This window comes from Thamnophis sirtalis, unplaced genomic scaffold, assembly GCF_051295495.1.
Source record: "Thamnophis sirtalis isolate CommonGarterSnake01/CBP01778 unplaced genomic scaffold, rThaSir2_p1.2 scaffold_18, whole genome shotgun sequence".
NCBI classification, from domain to species: Eukaryota; Metazoa; Chordata; class Lepidosauria; order Squamata; family Natricidae; genus Thamnophis; species Thamnophis sirtalis.
In genome coordinates this window covers 153,296-172,948 of record NW_028261398.1, presented here as the reverse complement: position 1 = coordinate 172,948, position 19,653 = coordinate 153,296, and the positions used below count along the sequence as shown (strand labels likewise).

Genomic DNA, 19,653 nt, shown 5'->3' with positions numbered 1-19,653 from the left:
TTTGCACACATTGCCTCAGATCTTGCCTGCAACTTGTTGCTTTCGTTCATTCCTAGTAAAAGTACATTTCTCTGTTTCTATGGAGCCAAGGAGTTTTCTTTTCTAGGAAATGGACAGAAGTAGCACTGATATTAGGCAAGACCTGCTTTAATAGTCAACTTGGAGGCTGGGGAGTAAGCATCCAATATCCAACCATAGGAAGTAAGCTGGAGGATAGTGGAGCTATGGCCGACTCTCCCACTAGACCGCAGCATGCTTGAGATGAGGCAGAACGGTGAGAGGAGCCAGACTTCATCAAGAAAGCTATCAGGCTCAGATGGGAAAGGGGTGTTGGACAGAGGAAATATGCCCCCCCGCTGAGTGAAGCCCAGAGGAAGCCATATTGAAAGAAGTCCTGATCCTGATAGAAAAGGTTAGGGTGAGTTGAAGAGCCCAAGAATCTCCTGCACAGGCAGCTTCTCAAGGTTCCTGGTCACCACATACCAAGCAGAGGTGGTATTCAGTCAATTTGCACCGGCTTGGGTGAACTAGTAGGGGCAATTTTAACTGCTTCACTGACCCAGTAAATGCCACCTATGCCTGGCCCCGTCCACGGCCGCGTCTGCCGCTCAACACTCCCCCCTGCCCACTGGACACTTGCCCCACCCACTCCCATGCTATACATGTTGCCTTCACCATGCAGCTCAGCTAATCACCTTGCCAGTCGCCTCCATGCCTCGCCCGCCCTGCTCAGATCACCAAAGGTAAGCATGCTGCCCGCTTACCCTTTGCTTTGGGTCAGGGCCCAGGGACACACCATTCCTCAAGGCCCCAGCCTCTGCCAACTCACCGCTCCCCTCACCCAGGTCAGGGAATGCCCCTTCCCGGGGCCTGCTCCTGCATGCCGCCTGTTCTCCCTTTGCCACATGTCACCCCGTTTTCCATCCTTCAGAGCCCTTAATCCCCTCACTTCCTCCCCCATGACCATCTCTTTCTTTGTCCCATGCTGAGACCTTACCTTCCTCCCCCGAAGGCTGCCAGGGAAGGCAAGCCAGGGCTGAGCTTTTTCGGTGTGAGAAGCCTCTCAGCCACCGCCTCTTTGCCAGCTGCAACGAAGCCGACAGCGGTGGCTTGCTGGAGGCTTCTTGCACCGAAAACTATGGCCTCCACTTCTCAAATGCACCAAAAAAGAGCTTCAGCCTGTGACCATCACTGTGATGTCCTGTTGTTCCCACCAGCTGCACACACACACTCACTCACACACACACACACACCGTTGCCTGCTGTGCCAGAGGGACCTGCCCAGAGAAGTCCCTCCACTCCAGCACATAGCCGGCTCGAAGAACAGGTTGGCGACAGCAGTGACAAGACTGAAGCAGAATGATGTGAGCCTCACTAGCTGGGAGGTAAAATTGACAATGGGGAAGGGAAATCCGCTCTCAGCTTACTGCAAAAGGGTTGCCTTGGTGGTGAGGACATGGTGAGGCTCGGACGCCTTTTGGGACCAGCTTCAGCTTCCGTGGGGCCTCCAGGTGGGAGGCCTGAGAGAAAATGCCTCCCCCCCCCAAGGAGTGCCTCAAACCCTTTTCCTATTGTCTCATTGAAGATCGCAAAGCTGATACTAGGGAGGGAGGGAGGGATGTACAGAATGGAGCTCAGGGCAGAATCTGAATGGGGAATGGCCCTTTGAGAGGGGGAGTGTGCGAAAGTGAAAGGGATCAGAAGACAAATAGCCCAATAGGTGAATCCAAGGAGAGATCCAAGGAGAGATCCACACTTGAGAGACCACCTCCTGCCAATTACCTCCTTGCGACCTATTCGATCGCACAGATTAGACCTCCTCCAAGTTCCATCTGCCAGTCAGTGTCGACTGGCAACTACGCGGAGGAGAGCCTTTTCAGTAGTAGCTCCGACCCTCTGGAACGATCTCCCCGTGGAGATTCGTACCTCCACCACCGTCCAGACCTTCCGCACAGCCCTCAAGACCTGGCTATCCCATCAGGCCTGGGGATAAAGATCGTAATCTGCCCCCACCCGAATGATGAATGTTGTGTTTTATTCTTACTTGCACTGTTTTTATGTTTATTGTTTTATTGTCTTGTATCCCCTTCCCTATAAATTGTAAGCCGCCCTGAGTCCCCTCAGGGAAAAGGGCGGCCTATAAATAAATAAATAAATAAATTTAAAAAAAAACAAGGAAACACAATAATCAACCCAGGGAAGGAGAAAAAGGGAAAGTTGGGCTGAAGAACCCTCCAGTTTGGGACATAGACAGAAATTAAAGAGATAAAGGAAGAGGAAATGTAAGAATCTCTGGGAGGAAGGCAAAAGGATAATGTGCAGATTCAGGAGGTCTGACAAGAGAAGCTCCTGCTGTGGACATGAAAGACCAGTTTGGACCATGAGTCCCAACTCCTACATGGAGCAAAAGAAACAGTCCCACTCAGTGGTCGTCTTGTGGACCAATGCACTAGGCTTCTGTCATGGGAGGAGAGGGGGTTGCAACGAGGCTCCTTTTGTCTCGTCTCTTTCATCCAGAGAAAAACTTACCACCACAAACTTCCTTTAAGGTGACTCTCCTGGATGCTTCACTAGCCTTATTTTCTGCCTGGCACATGAGTGGTAGATTAAGGTCTTGGAAAATGAACTCCATCACAGAACTCCCGAGGGTGGCGGCCGTGTCCTTGACACCTGAGATCCAGCTGAATTCCACTCCATCTTCCCAGGTCTCTTGAGAGCAATTCAGCCGCCAAGCTCCGTTCCCAGGAATGCATGTCACCTTCAGCTGGCAGTCCTGCAAACGTCCTGAGCAGGAGATACAGAAACACCACTTGTGAAAGACCAGACAACCACAGGAAGGCCAAGGAAGGAGGACAACAGCAACCCATGCATCAACATGGGCCAATGAATGGTTTTGCTCAGATTGGAGCAGGGAAACGCATGTTGCCCAATTCTGTTACAAAGAACAATTGCACAACAACCCTGCCTCTCTTTTAGGACACTCGTTGAGAAGGGAGAGGCCCACCATGGTAGCCTCTCCTCCCCTGCCTTTCTCCAAGCCCTCTTCAAAACAGGCTAAAACATGCAAAGAACCGTTGCAAGAATTGGACAAGTGTAATCCGGTGAAAAGAAGACAAATATGTTATTCCAATATTTGAGGGGCTGCCACAGAGAAGACGGGGTCCACCTATTCTCCAAAGCACAAGAAGGCAAGACAAGAAATATCAAAGAGAGATCCAACCTGGGAATAAAAATAATTTTTCTGCCAGTTAGAACAATGAATCAAGCTTGGCTCCATATGTTGTGGATTCTCCATCACTGGAGGCTTTCAAGAAGAGACTGGACAGCCACTTGTCTGGAACGATCTCCTGCTTGAGCAGGGGTTGGACTAGAAGACCTCCAAGATCCCTTCCAACTCTTTTATTCTGTTAGACCAAAGCTATAAATTCAGGGCAACATGATGAATCTCCAGACTGACCCTTCAAGGCCCCCTTAACTCTTCCTCAATCAGTTTGTGTGTCTAGCCACTCCCACCAGGTCCCGGGGGAAGATGCAGAACTGCCTCTCGGGAGATTCCAGCCTCAAAGCAAAGCTGCCTGTCTTCCTTCCTAACAGCCCATGAGGAACCTGGCCTGGCCCAGTCCAGCCTGTGTCCATGGAGAGGGGAGCCTGGAGGGAGCTGGGCCTTTCCAGGCTCAGGGAGGAAAAATTATCCAGGGAGGAAAAGTTTGCAGGACAGAGTTTGAACTCCACTTCTAACCCAACAAACGCAAATCCGAATCTGTGCCAAAGCTGCTGGTGGAACGGAGAGAAAAGTGACGAGTGTTTGGGCAGGGGTTCAAATGTGAGCCAGGCTAGACCTGATCAGAACATTTTTGAACTACTTTGCATTGTTAAAGTGAACCAAACTCTGCCCAAGCATCTGATGGACAGTGTTCTGGAGTCCAAAAGGAGGGAGCAGCAGGTGAGAAGCTCTGATCTCCATCCAGATGCTGCTTCTCTGCAAAAACCGGGCACTTAAAGACCCTCCCTCAAAAGAACCACCCCTCCCACCTCTCCACATCAGCCTGGGCAAAGGAGGGAGGCCAGGAATTTCATGCCACGGACGGGATACTTACTAAACACCTGCAGGTCAAAGGACTCCTTTGCCCTTGTGTTTTGTCGAACAATGTCTGCCGTGTATCTGCCAGCATCGCCTTTCTCTAGGGGGCTGAGATGTAGTTCTCGGCAGTCCTCAGAGAGGCTCAATCGCTCTTCATAGGCTGCGTGGGAGTCCTGGAGGCGACATGGTTCCTGAAAGGTCACCACAGTGATATTTGTGGAGTTGTCGCCGACAATTTTACTCCAGTAAATCTTTGGATATGGTAGAGGGTCCGTCAACTGGAAAGTGACAGATTCCCCCAGAATGCCGTTCACTTCTTTGGTTTCAGAAGCTCCTGCAAGGCCAGAGAGAAGAGAGAAGAATCCTTCAAAGTGGGGTCCCAAGGGATCTTCCCAGCATCCAATTTCTTTCCCTCAGATCCCAATGGGGTGCCACCCCCTCAAGGGCCACTTGAGTCCAGATTCCTCTATCCCCTTTCTACAGGAACCCAGGCTCAGTCAGTTGCCAGGTGTCTCAATGTCCGTTGCTCTGGACATCTGATCTCCTGCCCACTTCCACTTGCCCAGCTCAGGCCATCTCCACTGTCCACTGGTGCCCCTCTTGTCACTGGCTCACCCACTTGCATGGGTCATCTTGCCTCGTTGTCTACTGGTACATCTGGCACCCCCTCTGGTTACTGGCTTGACCACTCACCTGGGTCAGCTGGCCTCTACTGTCTCCTGACTCACTATCCTTCCTCTCTCCCCCTCTCCCATTTTTCCTCAACCTCCCCCTTTGTGCTGTCCCCTCTCAACTGAGGAGTCAGGTGGTCAGGTGGTGGGCAGATGTGCTGGTAAGCCCTTCTTCCTCTCTCTCTTTTCTCCTCAGTAATTCTCCCCCATTTTTTTGCACCAAAACGTTTTCCCTTTTCTCCACTTCTCTCCTTTCCCGTCTTCTTCTTCCCATCACACCAGGAAAGCCTTTTCTGGGAAAAGATAAAATGGCTCCAAGATAGCAGACATAGTGGGGACATGACATGACCAGAAACAAGGAGGAATTTGGACATCAGGGAAAATGTTTGAGTGGAATGAGTCCTCTGCTGATCTTTAATTGGATAGCAGGTCTTTAGTTGGGGATTTTGTAGCAGTAGATCTCTGCACTGGACTAGATCTTCTCCAAGGTCCTTCCAACTGTTGAAATCTGTGCTTCTCCTCAAACTACAAAGTCTCCAGCAAATTCTTCCCCGTTACTGAACTCAAGGGCTGGCAACTGCATGTGAATAAGTCAAATGGCTTGAGAGTTCATTTCCGGTAAACTGTGGGAAAGGTCAGGGTTCTTTGACATGTAGTTACCAAGGCTGTGAGCTCTTCAAGGTTTTTCATGATTTACAATAAAGGGTTTATTCACATCTACTTCCTGAGTACGTGCGTCTGCTTCAACTTCCACAGGATTCAGTTGCCCTTCCAATTCTTTGCCCAAATTCATTGGTCCCAGTTCTCATGAGAGCTGCGTAGCAGTCAATTATTTCATTTTTATTTGTTTAGTTAGTTTGTTGAGCAAGTACAAGATAACAGGTATAAGTATAAACATAGACATGGAGAAGGAAATGAGTACAAATAAATGGGGACCTGTTAGGAAGGGGGTGAGGTCCACGGTGGAGAATTTAAGGATGGGGCTGTGGGGGTTTGAGGATGTGACAACGGAGTCAGGTAGAGCATTCAAGACGTTGACCACTGTTGCTGAAATCGTAAAACACCACTTACCGACCCCTAAGAGAAGGATCGGGAACCACAAGCTGAGCATGCTTTTGAATGACAGGTCAATGACTCGCATTCCAAGAAGTGAAGTCAAGTGAAGTCTAATTTCTGCAAAATATAAATAGTCAGCTTAATTTGCATCGTTTATGGTACTCAAAGAGCTACAGTCTCTCTTTCTCCAATACAGGGGTTTGCCACGTGCTTAGCTGCGCGCGTATCTCCTCCTGTTTCCCCTCCCTCTTACGCGCCCCCTTGGTGCAGCGGACTAACGCCGGCAAAAGGAGTGGGGCGGACAGGATGGCACAACTGGGAAAATTATAAACCACAGATTTTAATCCTTTTTTTTTAATTGAAAATTTTTGAAAAAAAGACTTTTACAAATATTTACCTCCCCTCCCCCACCCGAGCCCAACCCCCCCAACCTTCCCCCCCCCTGACTTCCCAGAACAGATACAGGGTATAAATCTTTAACAAAGATATTCTAAAATAAACTTTTAAAAAGTTAGTATCATCTTTCATTTGAGCTTTAACTCCTCTTTTGTTAGGCTAACTCTAAACAGATTATATCGTTCCTCACTATCTGGAATTCCTTAGTCCCGTATTTATTTTGAATATAGTCAATCCATCTTCTCCACTCCAGTTTATATTTCTCATTTGAATGGTCCTTGAGATATGCTGATATTTTAGCCATCTCTGCTAAGTTTGTTACTTTTAATGTCCATTCTTTTATAGTAGGCAAGTCTTCCTTCTTCCAGTATTGCGCCACCAACAGTCTTGCTGCCGTTATTAAGTACAAAATCAAATTAATCTCTATAACAGTACAATCAGTAGTTATACCAAACAAAAATAACCGAGGAGTAAACTTTATCCTTTTTTAAAGAACATTTTGCATAATCCACCATATTTTTATCCAAAATGCTTTAACCTTTTTACAAGTCCACCATATATGGTAATATGTAGCATCAACACAATCACATCTCCAGCATTTAGGTTGTAAATTCGGATACGTACATGCCAGTTTTTTAGGATCTAAATGCCATCTATAAAACATCTTATAGAAGTTCTCCCTCAAATTCTGGGCTTGTGTGAATTTTACATTTCTTACCCATATATTTTCCCATGTATCCAACATTATTGGTTCTTCAAAATTTTGTGCCCACTTTATCATACAATCTTTGACTAATTCTGTTTCCGAATCCATTTCTATTAATACATTGTATAACCTTTTTATATGCATTTGACTTTGATCCCTAATTTGTTTTAGTAAATTATCCTCATTTTGCGTAAAACCAATTTTTTGATCTTTTTCACATCTGGCCTGTAACTGTCCATACTGAAACCATGTTTGAATTACCTTTTCCTCTTTTAATCCTATTTAATTTTTAATGGTATCAAATTTAGCTATAAAGTGGCCTTACCTACTTTTTTTCCCCTGGGCCTGCTAAATTCTGGTCCCTGGCGAGTTAAATGCATTCTGGCCTGGATTTCCTACTGTGCAATTTGTGCCATGGACTTCATCATTTTAAATTCCATAACATGCCAGTACACCTCCTTTCTGCCAAGAGATCAGAAAAAACAATGCTGGGATCTTCTGATATTTAAATGATTTATAATGTTGTTTAGATATATAATTTGGATTACATTTGAAAGCTATGCATTGATTAAATACTACGGAATACAATCCTGCGGCAGTTCTTCTTTCTTTTTTGGTTTTAGAAAAGGATAATTCCCTTTTTAGCCAAGCTTTTTGAATTAGATTATGGGGATGTTCATACCAGTTTTTAAGTAGATTTCCATTTTTTAAAAAAATCTATTAGCTGCTTTGAATGCCTTGGAGATGAAAAGTTGGGGTACAAATCTGAAAAAATAAAAAATAGTTTCTTATAAACTATGAAATAATTTTTCATTTTGAAAAATAAATGCAATACTTGATTAATTTCATATCTTTATTTAAAATAGTTTTGGCATGGCATATGATTTTATCGACTCAGTTGGAAATGATGTAGATGTTGTATCTGATTCTGAGGTATGTATATTCTTAAGTAACATAACACAACACATAGTCCAAACTTGCTAGACTATTTAATTAACCTTACTACTTTAAAGAGGGAGAGTTTCATGATAAATTATTTTATTACATTTATATTGCATTTATATATTATATTTATTACATTTATATTCCACATTATATATTTGTATTTAGTGTTTATTGTCAATTTTGATTGATATTATATTGATATATCAATACTGATTTTAGTCATATTAAATAACAATTACTGCTATTATTTATCAGCATTAAATATTTACAGTTTTTAATATCGAGTTAGTCATATTTTAGAATAATAGGATTATCTTTTAATAGTATAATTGGCAAAATCTAATTCAAATGGGATGGGTTGCATTCCAAAGAATGTGAGAGGACGGGTTGCCCACAAAATGCCAGGACCAGGCTGGTGGTGCCATGTCTCTCTCTAGCCAGTCTAACAATGTAAAACCTGAGCAGAGAGGCTTTTTTCCCCCAGTGTGAGCGGAAAAGTATAGTGTTTGAGTGGCACATTTTCATGCCTGGCATTCATCAGGCTGAAACCTCGCTCGCAATCGGCGCTTGACGCTTGGAAGGTTGCGCAAATGTCCAGCAGACATGGCAGCAGTTCAAACTGTGGCTCTCTTAGGTGCTCAGGCATGAAAATGTGCCGCTCAAACACTATACTTTCCCACTCACACTGAAAAGAAATTAGAGGGAACATTGGATGCCTTCTCCCTCTCCGCCTCTTTTCTCCCCAGCAGCGCTCACCTCCCGTAGGAGGGAGGGAGGGAGGGAGGGAGGGAGAGGGAGAGAGAGAGAGAGAGAGAGAGTGAGTGAGTGAGTAACGAGGGGGCAAGGCTGGATGGGTCCACTCAGCTGAGAGGCTGGCAAAGGGGCCTTGGTTTTCCCACTGCTGGGGCTCTCGGACGGAGGAGGCAGCGATACTGGTCGGAACCCATTTCCCTTCCTGCTCATTGCCGCTCGCTCCCTCGCGGCTTAGCCGGCCAACTACCGCACCAACTGTATTAAACACCAAACCAACGGCTCACGTCCCTACAACCACAACAACCCAACAATCAACAACCCCAACACCCCAACATCCAAGACTAGGCATGCAGGCCCCCCAAGACCATCCAGGTTCACCGCTGGAGACCTTAAATGCAACCTCTTCAACTCAAGAAGACTCACATATAAAATGCCGGAATTTCTTCTCCTAAATACGACTCAATTTGACCTTGCATTTGTCTGCAAAACGTGGTTAAACAAATCCTTTCCAGACTCCATTGCCACTCCAAGCGACTACCATGCCCACCGATCTGACCGTGAAATCCGAAGAGGAGGAGGTGTTGCTGTCTTCTACAAAAAGTCCCTAGATCTGAAAAATATTCAAGTCTCTTCCTGAGACCATTATCTGTGATCTGCCACTAGATACCACAATTCACTTCCTTTTATGTTACAGAGCCCCTGATTACGACCTTCATCATGCAAGAAGCTACATGGCTAATGTGGGCAGCCTCATGCCCATATCCCATGATCTTCCTTGGTGATCTCAATTTGCCTCTTATTCATTGGCAATTTATAGCCTTCATATCAAAGAGCCTTTTTCCAACAGTGACCACAGCATGATGGACTTTTGTCTCAATTTGCAGGCTTAATAGCAGTGACTGGGAGAGGGATCTTGGAGTCTTAATGGAAAACCAGCCAAATAGGAGCCAGCAGCCAAAAAAGCCAACACAATTCTAAACTGCATTAATAGAAGATCAAGGGAGGTCCTAATATCACCCTATAAAGCCTTAGTAAGGCCACACCTGGAGTCCTGCATCCAGTTTTGGTCCCCACACCATAAAATAGAGGTTGAGACTCTAGAAAGAGTGCAGAGAAGAGCAGCCAGGATGATGAGGGGACAGCTACAGAGATGGCCTTAATGACGATGTGTACCAGAGCTGTGTGAACAGCACACACACACATACACACACACACCGAGACCTGCTACACTAGTATGTGCTGGCTGCTGATGTGGAAATTGACCTAGTCAGAAATCGATACAGTGGGGGCAGCAGTTGGAGTAAAAACCCACCTCCTGCTTTGAGAGACATCCCTAGAGCAGCAAAAGGGGGGGGTCATCAATCAAGCCCAGATTGACGGCATGTTTCAGATGTGGGAAGGAGGGGCATCGGCCGATTGTTACTCTAAGCCTGGCCCAAAACCATTTTCGGCTGGAGGGAAAAAAGCTGAGGAGATGGGAACTCCAGCCACTTCAGGGGAAAGCAAAACCGACTCCAAGGGTTTTGACCCCCTGGTAAGTCCTCATGTGGGCCCCAAGGCCATCCCAGTAGAACTAAGGGTACACGCAACTGGTGCCCAGGGAAGACAAAAGGAGAAGTAAGACCCCGTCCCCTTTATGAGGCTTTCTCCTCAAGGTAACCACTAAGAAATGAGTAAGGGTGTTTCCATGTTACGCTGCCTTTGAGAATGTATAAGAACATGTGCTTCGATAACGAAGGTGGTTCAGAACTTGCAATGCTAGCCATTTCTCTAGCTTTCTGAACCTGGATGCCAAGTAAACCTTTCCTGGGTCCTGAGAAGTCTAAAGCCTGTCATTTTCTGCAACAGTATTATGAGATTCTTTGTATGGATGCAAATTGAGACAAAAGTCCATCATGCTGTGGTCACTGTTGGAAAAAGGCTCTTTGATATGAAGGCTATAAATTGCGTTTAAACTGTTGCAGAAGATTCGATCGTGGCAGTTGTTGAATCTAGTGCTAATAGTTACCAATTGAACGAGTCCTCAAGTAGTGACGGCATTATACAGGGTCGTATGTGTTGTTTCAGTTGTGCACTGATTGAGGGTCCAATGAATAAGAGGCAAATTGGGATCACCAAGGAAGATCATGGGATATGGGCATGGGGCTCCCCACGTTAGTCATGTAGCTCATCTTCTCGCATGATGAAGGTCCTAATCAGGAGCTCTGTAACAGAAAAGGAAGTGAATTGTGGTATCTAGTGGCAGATCACAGATAATGGTCTCAGGAAGAGACTTGAATATTTTTCAGATCTAGGGACTTTTTGTAGAAGACAACAACACCTCCTCCTCTTCAGATTTCACAGTCAGATCGGTGGGCATGGTAGTCACTTGGAGCGGTAATGGAGTCTGGAAAGGATTTGTTTAACCACGTTTTGCAGACAACTACAAGGTGAAATTGAGTTGTATTTAGGAGAAGAAATTCCGGCATTTTATATGCGAGTTTTCTTGAGTTGAAGAGGTTGCATTTAAGGTCTCCAGCAGTGAACCTGGATGGTCTTGGGGGGCCTGCATGCCTAGTCTTGGATGTTGGGGTGTTGGGGTTGTTGATTGTTGGTTGTTGGGTTGTTGTTATTGTATGGACGTGAGGCATTGGTTTGGTGTTTAATACAGCCAGCGCGGAAGTCGATGTATAGATCAGTCTCTCCACAATCCAGATTTGTTTGAGTCTGTCTACAAACCCATGGTGGTCACTCAGAACTGGTGTCAGATGTTTCCACAGGCTTTACCTCTTCCTCTTTGTGTGTCCATACAAAGAAGGGAACCACCTTTGCGCAGAAGGTGCCTCCTTTCTGTAGAAGGCGCTCCTTCTTCATCCGGCATACGGAAGAAATGCAACGAGACAACAGGTCTGGATTCGGCAATGCAGCTGTGCAGCCTCTCTGGACAGAGGAGACAAAACAGAGAGCCAGCTGCAAGGAATTATAGTACCTCGATGGCAGATAACACAATTATTTGTTTGCCAGGGATTTGTTTTCAATATGAATCACAGTTGGCTGATCAATAATTTGTGATTGACAAGGAAAACTTTGCCTCGATCATCTGGAAGTATGCCTCGACCAATAGAGAGGCAACCGTGGACTTTAAAGGCCCAGGATCTGTCTTTGCCTCCGCTGCTGTCAATCAGCTGAAATGTACTTCCCTCTACCTGCCTCCTAGTCTTCCGTTTTCCAGTTTCATGGGTATCCATATAAATTGAATATATAAAACGTTGCAAGACTTGTTTTGCAAAATTTTGCAGTCACATTCTCTCTTCCACTGAAGAGGCAGCCTTCAACTCCACCACACGGAAAGCCTGCAAGAAAGAGAGGCTGTAGAATTTTGAGAAACATTAGAGACTCATTAAAATATTATGCAAATCAACCAGACTCTTTATATTTTGCAGAAATTAGACTTTGCTTCGTTTTGTTGAAATGCCAGCTGCTGATATGTCCCACAAGATTCTGTTTGGATTATGGTTATCAGTCGTTCTCTTAGGAGCTGGTAAGATGGGTTTCTCTTACTATTTCTAGTTTAGAATTATGTCAAAGCTACGTCAAAATGCCAAATTTTCTGGCCATGTGCCCCTGCCAACACTAGTTCCAGCCTTCTGCTTTCACTCTGTACTGTTGGCGCAAATACCTCACCATGGTGCACATTTTCCAGCTGTCAAAACCATGTGCCACCTCCTTGCAGCTTTGCCACCCTGTGTCAAAGGTACAGAAGTGAACATGTTATGTTCACCCATGGATTTCATTTCCTTGTCCGTGGCTTCCTCCCACTTTACTTGGCATTTTAGGAAATGGCAAAACTTCCTGAAAGTTCCTTGGCTCATACCATACATGACACACCTTGACTTCACTAGCAGAATACCTGTCAGGTGGCATCCCCTCGTTCCATCACTCTGAGCTGCATGGCATTGACTGATCCTGCCTTCCCTTGCTTCATATCTTCTTCAGCTTCTCCTCCCTGAATGCTGACACCTTCACTAAGTGAGTTGCCATCACTAATTGTATCACCATCACTAAGTGAATCATTCCAAAAATGCGCATCAGTTCTGTTCCAGTTTGCTCTGCAAATCTTGCAGACCTTGAAATGACAATTCTTTTGCTTCCATCGTTAAAGCGATAGCTCTTTGAACCTGGCTCATAGCCCATAAACCTGAGCTTCCTGGCCTTTGGTTGTCCTTTTCTCCTAATGGCCTCTGGAATATGAATCCACACATGAGTTCCAAGCACCTTCACATGTGCCAGAGATGGCTTTCTCCCATCTAACACTGCGTATGGAGCATCATTAATGGAGGAGCTCCACAGCCTGTTGATTAAACAATTAGCAGTCAACATGGCTTCACCCCAATATGACCTATTCATACCAGAGTCCTCCAGCAGCGAGTCCTTCATTGTAGTTGAAGGATCAGAGGATGGAATGTATGTCCAGATGAGGCCCTGGGGATGAGAGGAAGGGTCCCATGTGGAGATAGGACCCAGGTGTGGATGGAATGGACAGGAGAGTGAGGAATATGAATGCTGATAAAACGTTTTCTTTTGTCTTCATTTCTGTCAGATACGATTTCATTTAATAATCAGGAAAGAAACCACTCAACTCCATTTGTTTGAAATCAAGTGTAATTTTACTAATTATAAACGAACAGTAGCAAAGCTAAGCTGAATCTGGTTAATTAGGCACGAAAGCGAAGAATATCATGTATAGTTCAATCCCCTCCCCTTGGCACCCCAGTCCATAGTCCAATTATAATGCACCCATCTGTCAGGTGGGAGATAACTTCAAAAGGCATCACCAGGATGGAATGCCGGACAGTTAACCTTGGCGGGAAACTCCCTTCCTCCACATGCGCAGTAAGATGGTCAGGTCAGCGTATAGAATCTTCCTCCAGCACATCATGATTCCCCTCCCAAATACCATGCCCCCCCTCCCCGTTACAATGGCAGCCAAAGCAGCAGCAAAGCAGAGGCTGACAATTTCTTTGCCTTGACAATTAAGAGTTTTGCTCCTTTCCTATCTCTCACTGAAGGGGTGTGTGCGTCGCACATTGCATTATGAATGCGGCACACCCACGCACGACGCCCCTGCGTCGTCCCCGTCCCCCTCCCCGAGCCAAAAAAGGTTCTCCATCGCTTATCTAGGCTCATCAGGAACCTGTTTGATCTCCCACTTCATGAAGAATTTGCCTCCCAGTTGATGTCAGGGTAATTACTTCCCCATTACTACTGTGATTTATTTCCTACATGTATTTGTTAGCATTGATTTTCTCTGTTTGGTTGGGTGGTCTTCTCTCTGGGGTCTGTTGAAGGCTTCCTCTGTTTTCTCCGGCCTTGCAGGAGCTTCTGAACAAGAAGACATAACAGGTTTTCTAGGGGAGTCTGTCTCTTTTGAAGTGCCCCCCATTTGGAGACATCCTTTCGAATTTAAAACACCTGAACAAATTTTCTGGACGAAAAATGGCACTGACCAATTTGCCTGGATGAGACTTTCAGATCCATGTAACATCCAGGTTCACCCACCAGCTTTGCTGAACAGATTGAGTGTCTCCAAGGATTGCACACAATTAATACTCGACAATCTAAAGGAAGAGGATGCTGGCATTTACACTGGAAAAATTGTTCAAGGAAACAAGCCGGGATATAAGACCTTTGACCTGAAAATATTTAGTAAGTATCCCAGCCATGGCAGCAAATTCCTAGTCTCTCTCCTCTGCCCTGGTGATGTGAAGAGGTGGGAGGCTTTTCTGCTGGGGGGGGATTGTCCAGTTGTCCAGTTTCTGAAGAGATGCATTTTCTCGATGGAGCCCAGAGCTTCACATCAGCTGCTCCTTTCTTTTGAGCCATTGTCCGAGAGTAAAGTTTGTGTATTCTTTTTTAAAACAGATATCGATATTTAAATGCAAACCTATTAATCAAATAAACATAGTCTGACCTAGCCTTGGTTATATTTGCACACTCACACCAATATCACCGTTTTCCTCCCTATTTCACCCTGCCCACCATCTCCCATGCCTGGAGCTGATGGATTAGAAGTGGAGTTCAAGTTGTGTTCTGCATTCTTCCCCCATGGAAGGCAACCTGTGGGGATCCAGCCCAGATCTCTCCAGGCTTCTCCCTCCAGGGAGGCTGGATTTGGCCAGGCCAAAAAGGCTGCTGGATGGGGTGGTGGGAAGAGAGAGCTGAGTTTGCTTTGAGGCTGGAATCTCCAGAGAGGCAATTCAGGATCATCTCTGTGGATGGAGGCACAAACTCTCTGGGAAAGAGTTGAGGGGATTTTGAGGAGGTGAGCCTGGAGGGCCATCAATCCATGGATTGATATAAAGAGGGATTTGTTGAGGCAGAGAATGAGGGGTACCTGTCCTCCTTTACCCTAGTGGTCCTCCCCCTTCACAATGAATGTCATACATGAGAGGGAAAATTGTTATGGGATTATTTGTGACAGAAATGTGTCACATGTATTTTCCCTGCTTTAATCTAAGCAAAACTTCCATTGAACCCCTCCAGTTACTGCTTCTCCTTCTTCTTTGGCCTCCTGGTGATTTTGTGGTCTTTCACAAATGGTGTCTCTCTATTTTCTGTTCAGGACGTTGGCTGAACTCTCAGCTGAGAGTGACCTGCACTCCTGTTGGGATTGGAAACAGAGAATGGAGGCTGAAGTGCTCTACAGAGAATTGGGTAGATGGGGTGTTTTTCATGTGGTCATCATATATCAAGACCACATCGGGTTCTGAGATGACAATCACCTCCCCAAATCTTAATCTTGAAGTCACCTGCAACGCATTCACTAGAGCTCAGTTCGCATCCCGGACAGTCACGTTAAAGCAAGTTTGTGTTGGTAAGTTTTTCCCTCCCTGAAAGAGGCTTTGGGGCTGAAGATGAAGGTGATCTTGAGCTGGAAGAAAAAAGGTCCCAGAGAAGATGAAACATCCAATGATTATTTGTGCAGGGGAATCATTGTTGGAAAGGCATTGGGCTTCCCATTCATTGCAATGATGTTCCCAAGGGTGCAACAGAACTGGTTCACTTCCTGGTCCCACCTGATCACGCTCCCAGATCAATGGGACTCCAAGCAGGTCGATTCTGCTGGATCTACCAATAGCAATAGCAATATAGCAGTTAGACATATACCACTTCATAGGGCTTTCAGCCCTCTCTAAGCGGTTTACAGAGTCAGAATATCGCCCCCAACAACCATCCGGGTCCTCATTTTACCCACCTCGGAAGGATGGAAGGCTGAGTCAACCTTGAGCCGGTGAGATTTGAACCGCTGAACTGCAGAACTGCAGTCAGCTGAAGTAGTCTGCAGTGCTGCATTTAACCAATGCGCCACCTCGGATCTGGTGGGATGGGGAGACAGTCAGAGAGAGGCATTCAAACGGTTGAAAGGCAGAGACGATATGAATTGGAGACCTTAAGATCTATGACCCTGAACCACCAATTACATTCTTACAATTTCTTTTACCTCATGTTGATGGGGGGGGGGGGAAACCAGTAGAATTCATGTTGATCTTTTGATCTTTAGTTCCCGAGGGGGCTTCATGTTAAGTATTAATGAATAAAAAGTGGCTGAATCTAGACACCAACTCAGCATTTAGAAAATATACCCATCAGTAGAAGATTTTTCCAGCAGATGTCTTGCCTTTCTGAAGGAAGAAGCACTATGCTCAACATTTATTTGGAGTGGCTAAGTATCTGAGGATAGAAAAACTGCAAAAAAAAACTGGTCCCATGACCAAAAAAGACATAAAAGGCTTCTGGTCAAGATGACCATTTAATCTGGGGAAAGCAGTCACTTCTCTTCTCATTATATAGTTCAGTGTTTTTCAACCTTTTTTGTGCAAAGGCACACTTTTTTCATGAAAAAAATCACGAGGCACACCACCATTAGAAAATGTTAAAAAATTTTAACTCTGTGCCTATATTGACTATATATAAAGTAATTCTCTTGAATCCTCCGCGATTGTTGCTATGGGCGCACGCATGGTACGTCAGTGACGTCCCTGCATGCGCTACCTCCCGGCGGTCCCCGCGTTTTTAAAGTAAATGCGGGGCCGCAGGGACTTAATAGAGGCATTCCTGTGTCCCGAAAGCAACTTTCGGGACACACATAATGTTCCTTCTAATTTTTTTTCAGTGTGAGCAGAAAAGTATAGTGTTTGAGCGGCATATTTTCATGCCTGAGCACCTGAATTTTTTTCACAGATGTCACCTAAGACAACAACAAAATCAGTATTATTTGAAACTCAAAGTTATGTTTATTCAAGGTACCCGCTTAATTAAAAGTGTTATATAATATCAGTATCACTTAACAACGGTCCTGCTTAGCAACCAAAATGTTGGCTCAGAAACTCTGGCATTGAAGCACGCAAGTCTTAAAGCTGTCAAGTTACAAGATCCTTGCACCCCTAACCCTTTAGGAAAAAAACCCCAGGGGTCTTCAAACCTGACAGCTTTAAGCCTTGTGGACTTCAACTCCCAGAATTCCTCCTCCAGTCATGTTGCAGCAACGTCATCTGCGTGGATCTGCTCTATCTTCGTTTTTTTTCACAGGGGGCAGGGCTGCCGCTGAAGATGCCAACGAGCCCCCGCCGCCACTAGAATAGCTGCTGCCGCCTTCTCCTCCTCCTCCAACAGCACCAACATATTTGCTGCCCAGCGCTGCAGCCGAGGTGAAGCCTCCAAAGCTCCCGCCGCCGCTGCCATGGGCGGGGGCGCCTGCGGGAGCTTTGGAGGCTTCACCTCGGCTGCAGCGCTGGGCAGCAAATCCGGCAGTGCTGTTGGAGGAGCCGCGCACCTTAGAGGGGACAGTGGACACAGAGATGTCCCGAGGCAAAAACACCCGGCGGGTGTTTTTCCCACGGCACACCTTACACTATGTCACGGCACACTAGTGTGCCACGGCACAGTGGTTGAAAAACACTGATATAGTTATTATATGTGCTAATGAAATCTATTATTATTATTATTATACAATTGTATCACAGCAGCCAGTTGTTTCGCCGGATTTGGCATTGGTTACTAATCGGGCCCCACCCAGGGGCCTAGGACGTCGTAACGTATTTTCGTAATATGCGTGCAGATCCAAGCAGTGCGGCTTTTTGCATTTGACTGATGGTGATTTTGTCAATTTTTAACTGTTTTAAATGTAATTCCAGTGCTTTTGGAATAGTACCCAGTGTGCCAATTACCACTGGAATTACCACTGCTGGTTTGTGCCATAGTCGTTGAATTTCGATTTTTAAGTCCTGGTATCTTGCGATTTTATTATTATTATTATACAATTGTATCACAGCGGCCAGTTGTTTCGCCGGATTTGGCATTGGTTACAAGTTGGGCCCCACCCAGGGGCCTAGGACGTCGTAACGTATTTTCGTAATATACGTGCAGATCCAAGCAGTGCAGCTTTTTGCATTTGACTGATGGTGATTTTGTCAATTTTTAACTGTTTTAAATATAATTCCAGTGCTTTTGGAATAGCACCCAGTGTGCCAATTACCACTGGAATTACCACTGCTGGTTTGTGCCATAGTCGTTGAATTTCGATTTTTAAGTCCTGGTATCTTGCGATTTTTTCATGTTCCTTCTCGGCGACCCTGCTATCACCTGGTATTGCGATGTCTATGATTGTGACCTTATTTTTCTCAACCAGTGTGATGTCTGGTGTATTATGCGCCAGTATTTTGTCGGTTTGTATACGGAAATCCCACAAGATCTTGACCATCTGATTTTCGGTGACTTTTTCAGGCTGATGTTCCCACCAGTTTGTTGCTGTTTTAATATTATAATTTTTGCACAAATTCCAATGGATCATTTGTGCTACTGAATTGTGCCACAATTTATAATCAGTCTGCGCGATTTTTTTACAGCAGCTGAGTATGTGATCAACAGTTTAGTCAGCTTCTTTGCAAAGTCTGCATTTGGCATCATCAGAGGATTTTTCGATTTTGGCCTTAATGGCATTTGTGCGGATAGCTTGTTCTTGCGCAGCCAGGATTTTATTATTATTATTATTATACAATTGTATCACAGCGGCCAGTTGTTTCGCCGGATTTGGCATTGGTTACTAGTCAGGCCCCACCCAGGGGCCTAGGACGTCGTAACGTATTTTCGTAATATGCATGCAGATCCAAGCAGTGCGGCTTTTTGCATTTGACTGATGGTGATTTTGTCAATATTTAACTGTTTTAAATGTAATTCCAGTGCTTTTGGAATAGCACCCAGTGTGCCAATTACCACTGGAATTACCACTGCTGGTTTGTGCCATAGTCGTTGAATTTCGATTTTTAAGTCCTGGTATCTTGCGATTTTTTCATGTTCCTTCTCGGCGACCCTGCTATCACCTGGTATTGCGATGTCTATGATTGTGACCTTATTTTTCTCAACCAGTGTGATGTCTGGTGTATTATGCGCCAGTATTTTGTCGGTTTGTATACGGAAATCCCACAAGATCTTGACCATCTGATTTTCGGTGACTTTTTCAGGCTGATGTTCCCACCAGTTTGTTGCTGTTTTAATATTATAATTTTTGCACAAATTCCAATGGATCATTTGTGCTACTGAATTGTGCCGCAATTTATAATCAGTCTGCACGATTTTTTTACAGCAGCTGAGTATGTGATCAACAGTTTCATCAGCTTCTTTGCAAAGTCTGCATTTGGCATCATCAGAGGATTTTTCGATTTTGGCCTTAATGGCATTTGTGCGGATAGCTTGTTCTTGCGCAGCCAGGATTAGTGACTCTGTTTCTTTCTTTAATGTACCTGTTTTTAACCATAACCAAGTTTGTTCCCAGTCCACTTTATCTTTTATTTTTTCCAGAAATTGACCATGCAGTGCTTTGTTCTGCCAACTCTCCATTCTTGATTTTATCACATCTTTTCTGTATTCTTGTTTTGTCTGTTGGGCCTTCAGTAGATTTTTGTTCTTTATTGTTGTTATTGTTGTTGTTATTGTTGTTAGTTTATTTATAGGCCGCCCTTTTCCCTGAGGGGACTCAGGGCGGCTTACAATCAAAAAAAGGAAGGGGA

At 45.1% G+C, this 19,653-nt stretch overlaps 2 protein-coding genes across 2 annotated transcripts in view; one reads left to right on the top strand and one right to left on the bottom strand.

Annotated features, from left to right (window-relative positions):
* LOC148042286 (SLAM family member 6-like) overlaps nucleotides 1-19,653 on the top strand; it is a 979,974-nt gene that overhangs the window by 895,597 nt on the left and 64,724 nt on the right. The gene's annotated exons all lie outside the window — the stretch shown is intronic.
* Nucleotides 16-5,893, bottom strand: LOC148042287 (T-lymphocyte surface antigen Ly-9-like). The gene is made up of 5 exons (XM_087702996.1): nucleotides 5,824-5,893; nucleotides 4,087-4,415; nucleotides 2,530-2,773; nucleotides 1,254-1,378; nucleotides 16-102 (listed from the first exon to the last, which is right to left on the bottom strand). The coding sequence occupies exons 1-5, from the start codon at nucleotides 5,891-5,893 to the stop codon at nucleotides 16-18; spliced, it is 855 nt and encodes a 284-aa protein (XP_087559122.1).

What these genes read in the sequence shown, in the direction of transcription:
- LOC148042287 (XM_087702996.1), bottom strand. Translation starts at nt 5,893, where the DNA reads ATGCGAGTCATTGACCTGTCATTCAAAAGCATGCTCAGCTTGTGGTTC. An exon ending in GATCCTTCTCTTAGGGGTCG is followed by an intron (nt 4,416 to 5,823) that starts GTAAGTGGTGTT and finishes CTGGCCTTGCAG; the next exon opens with GAGCTTCTGAAACCAAAGAA. An exon ending in AGGTGTTTAGTAAGTATCCC is followed by an intron (nt 2,774 to 4,086) that starts GTCCGTGGCATG and finishes GGACGTTTGCAG; the next exon opens with GACTGCCAGCTGAAGGTGAC.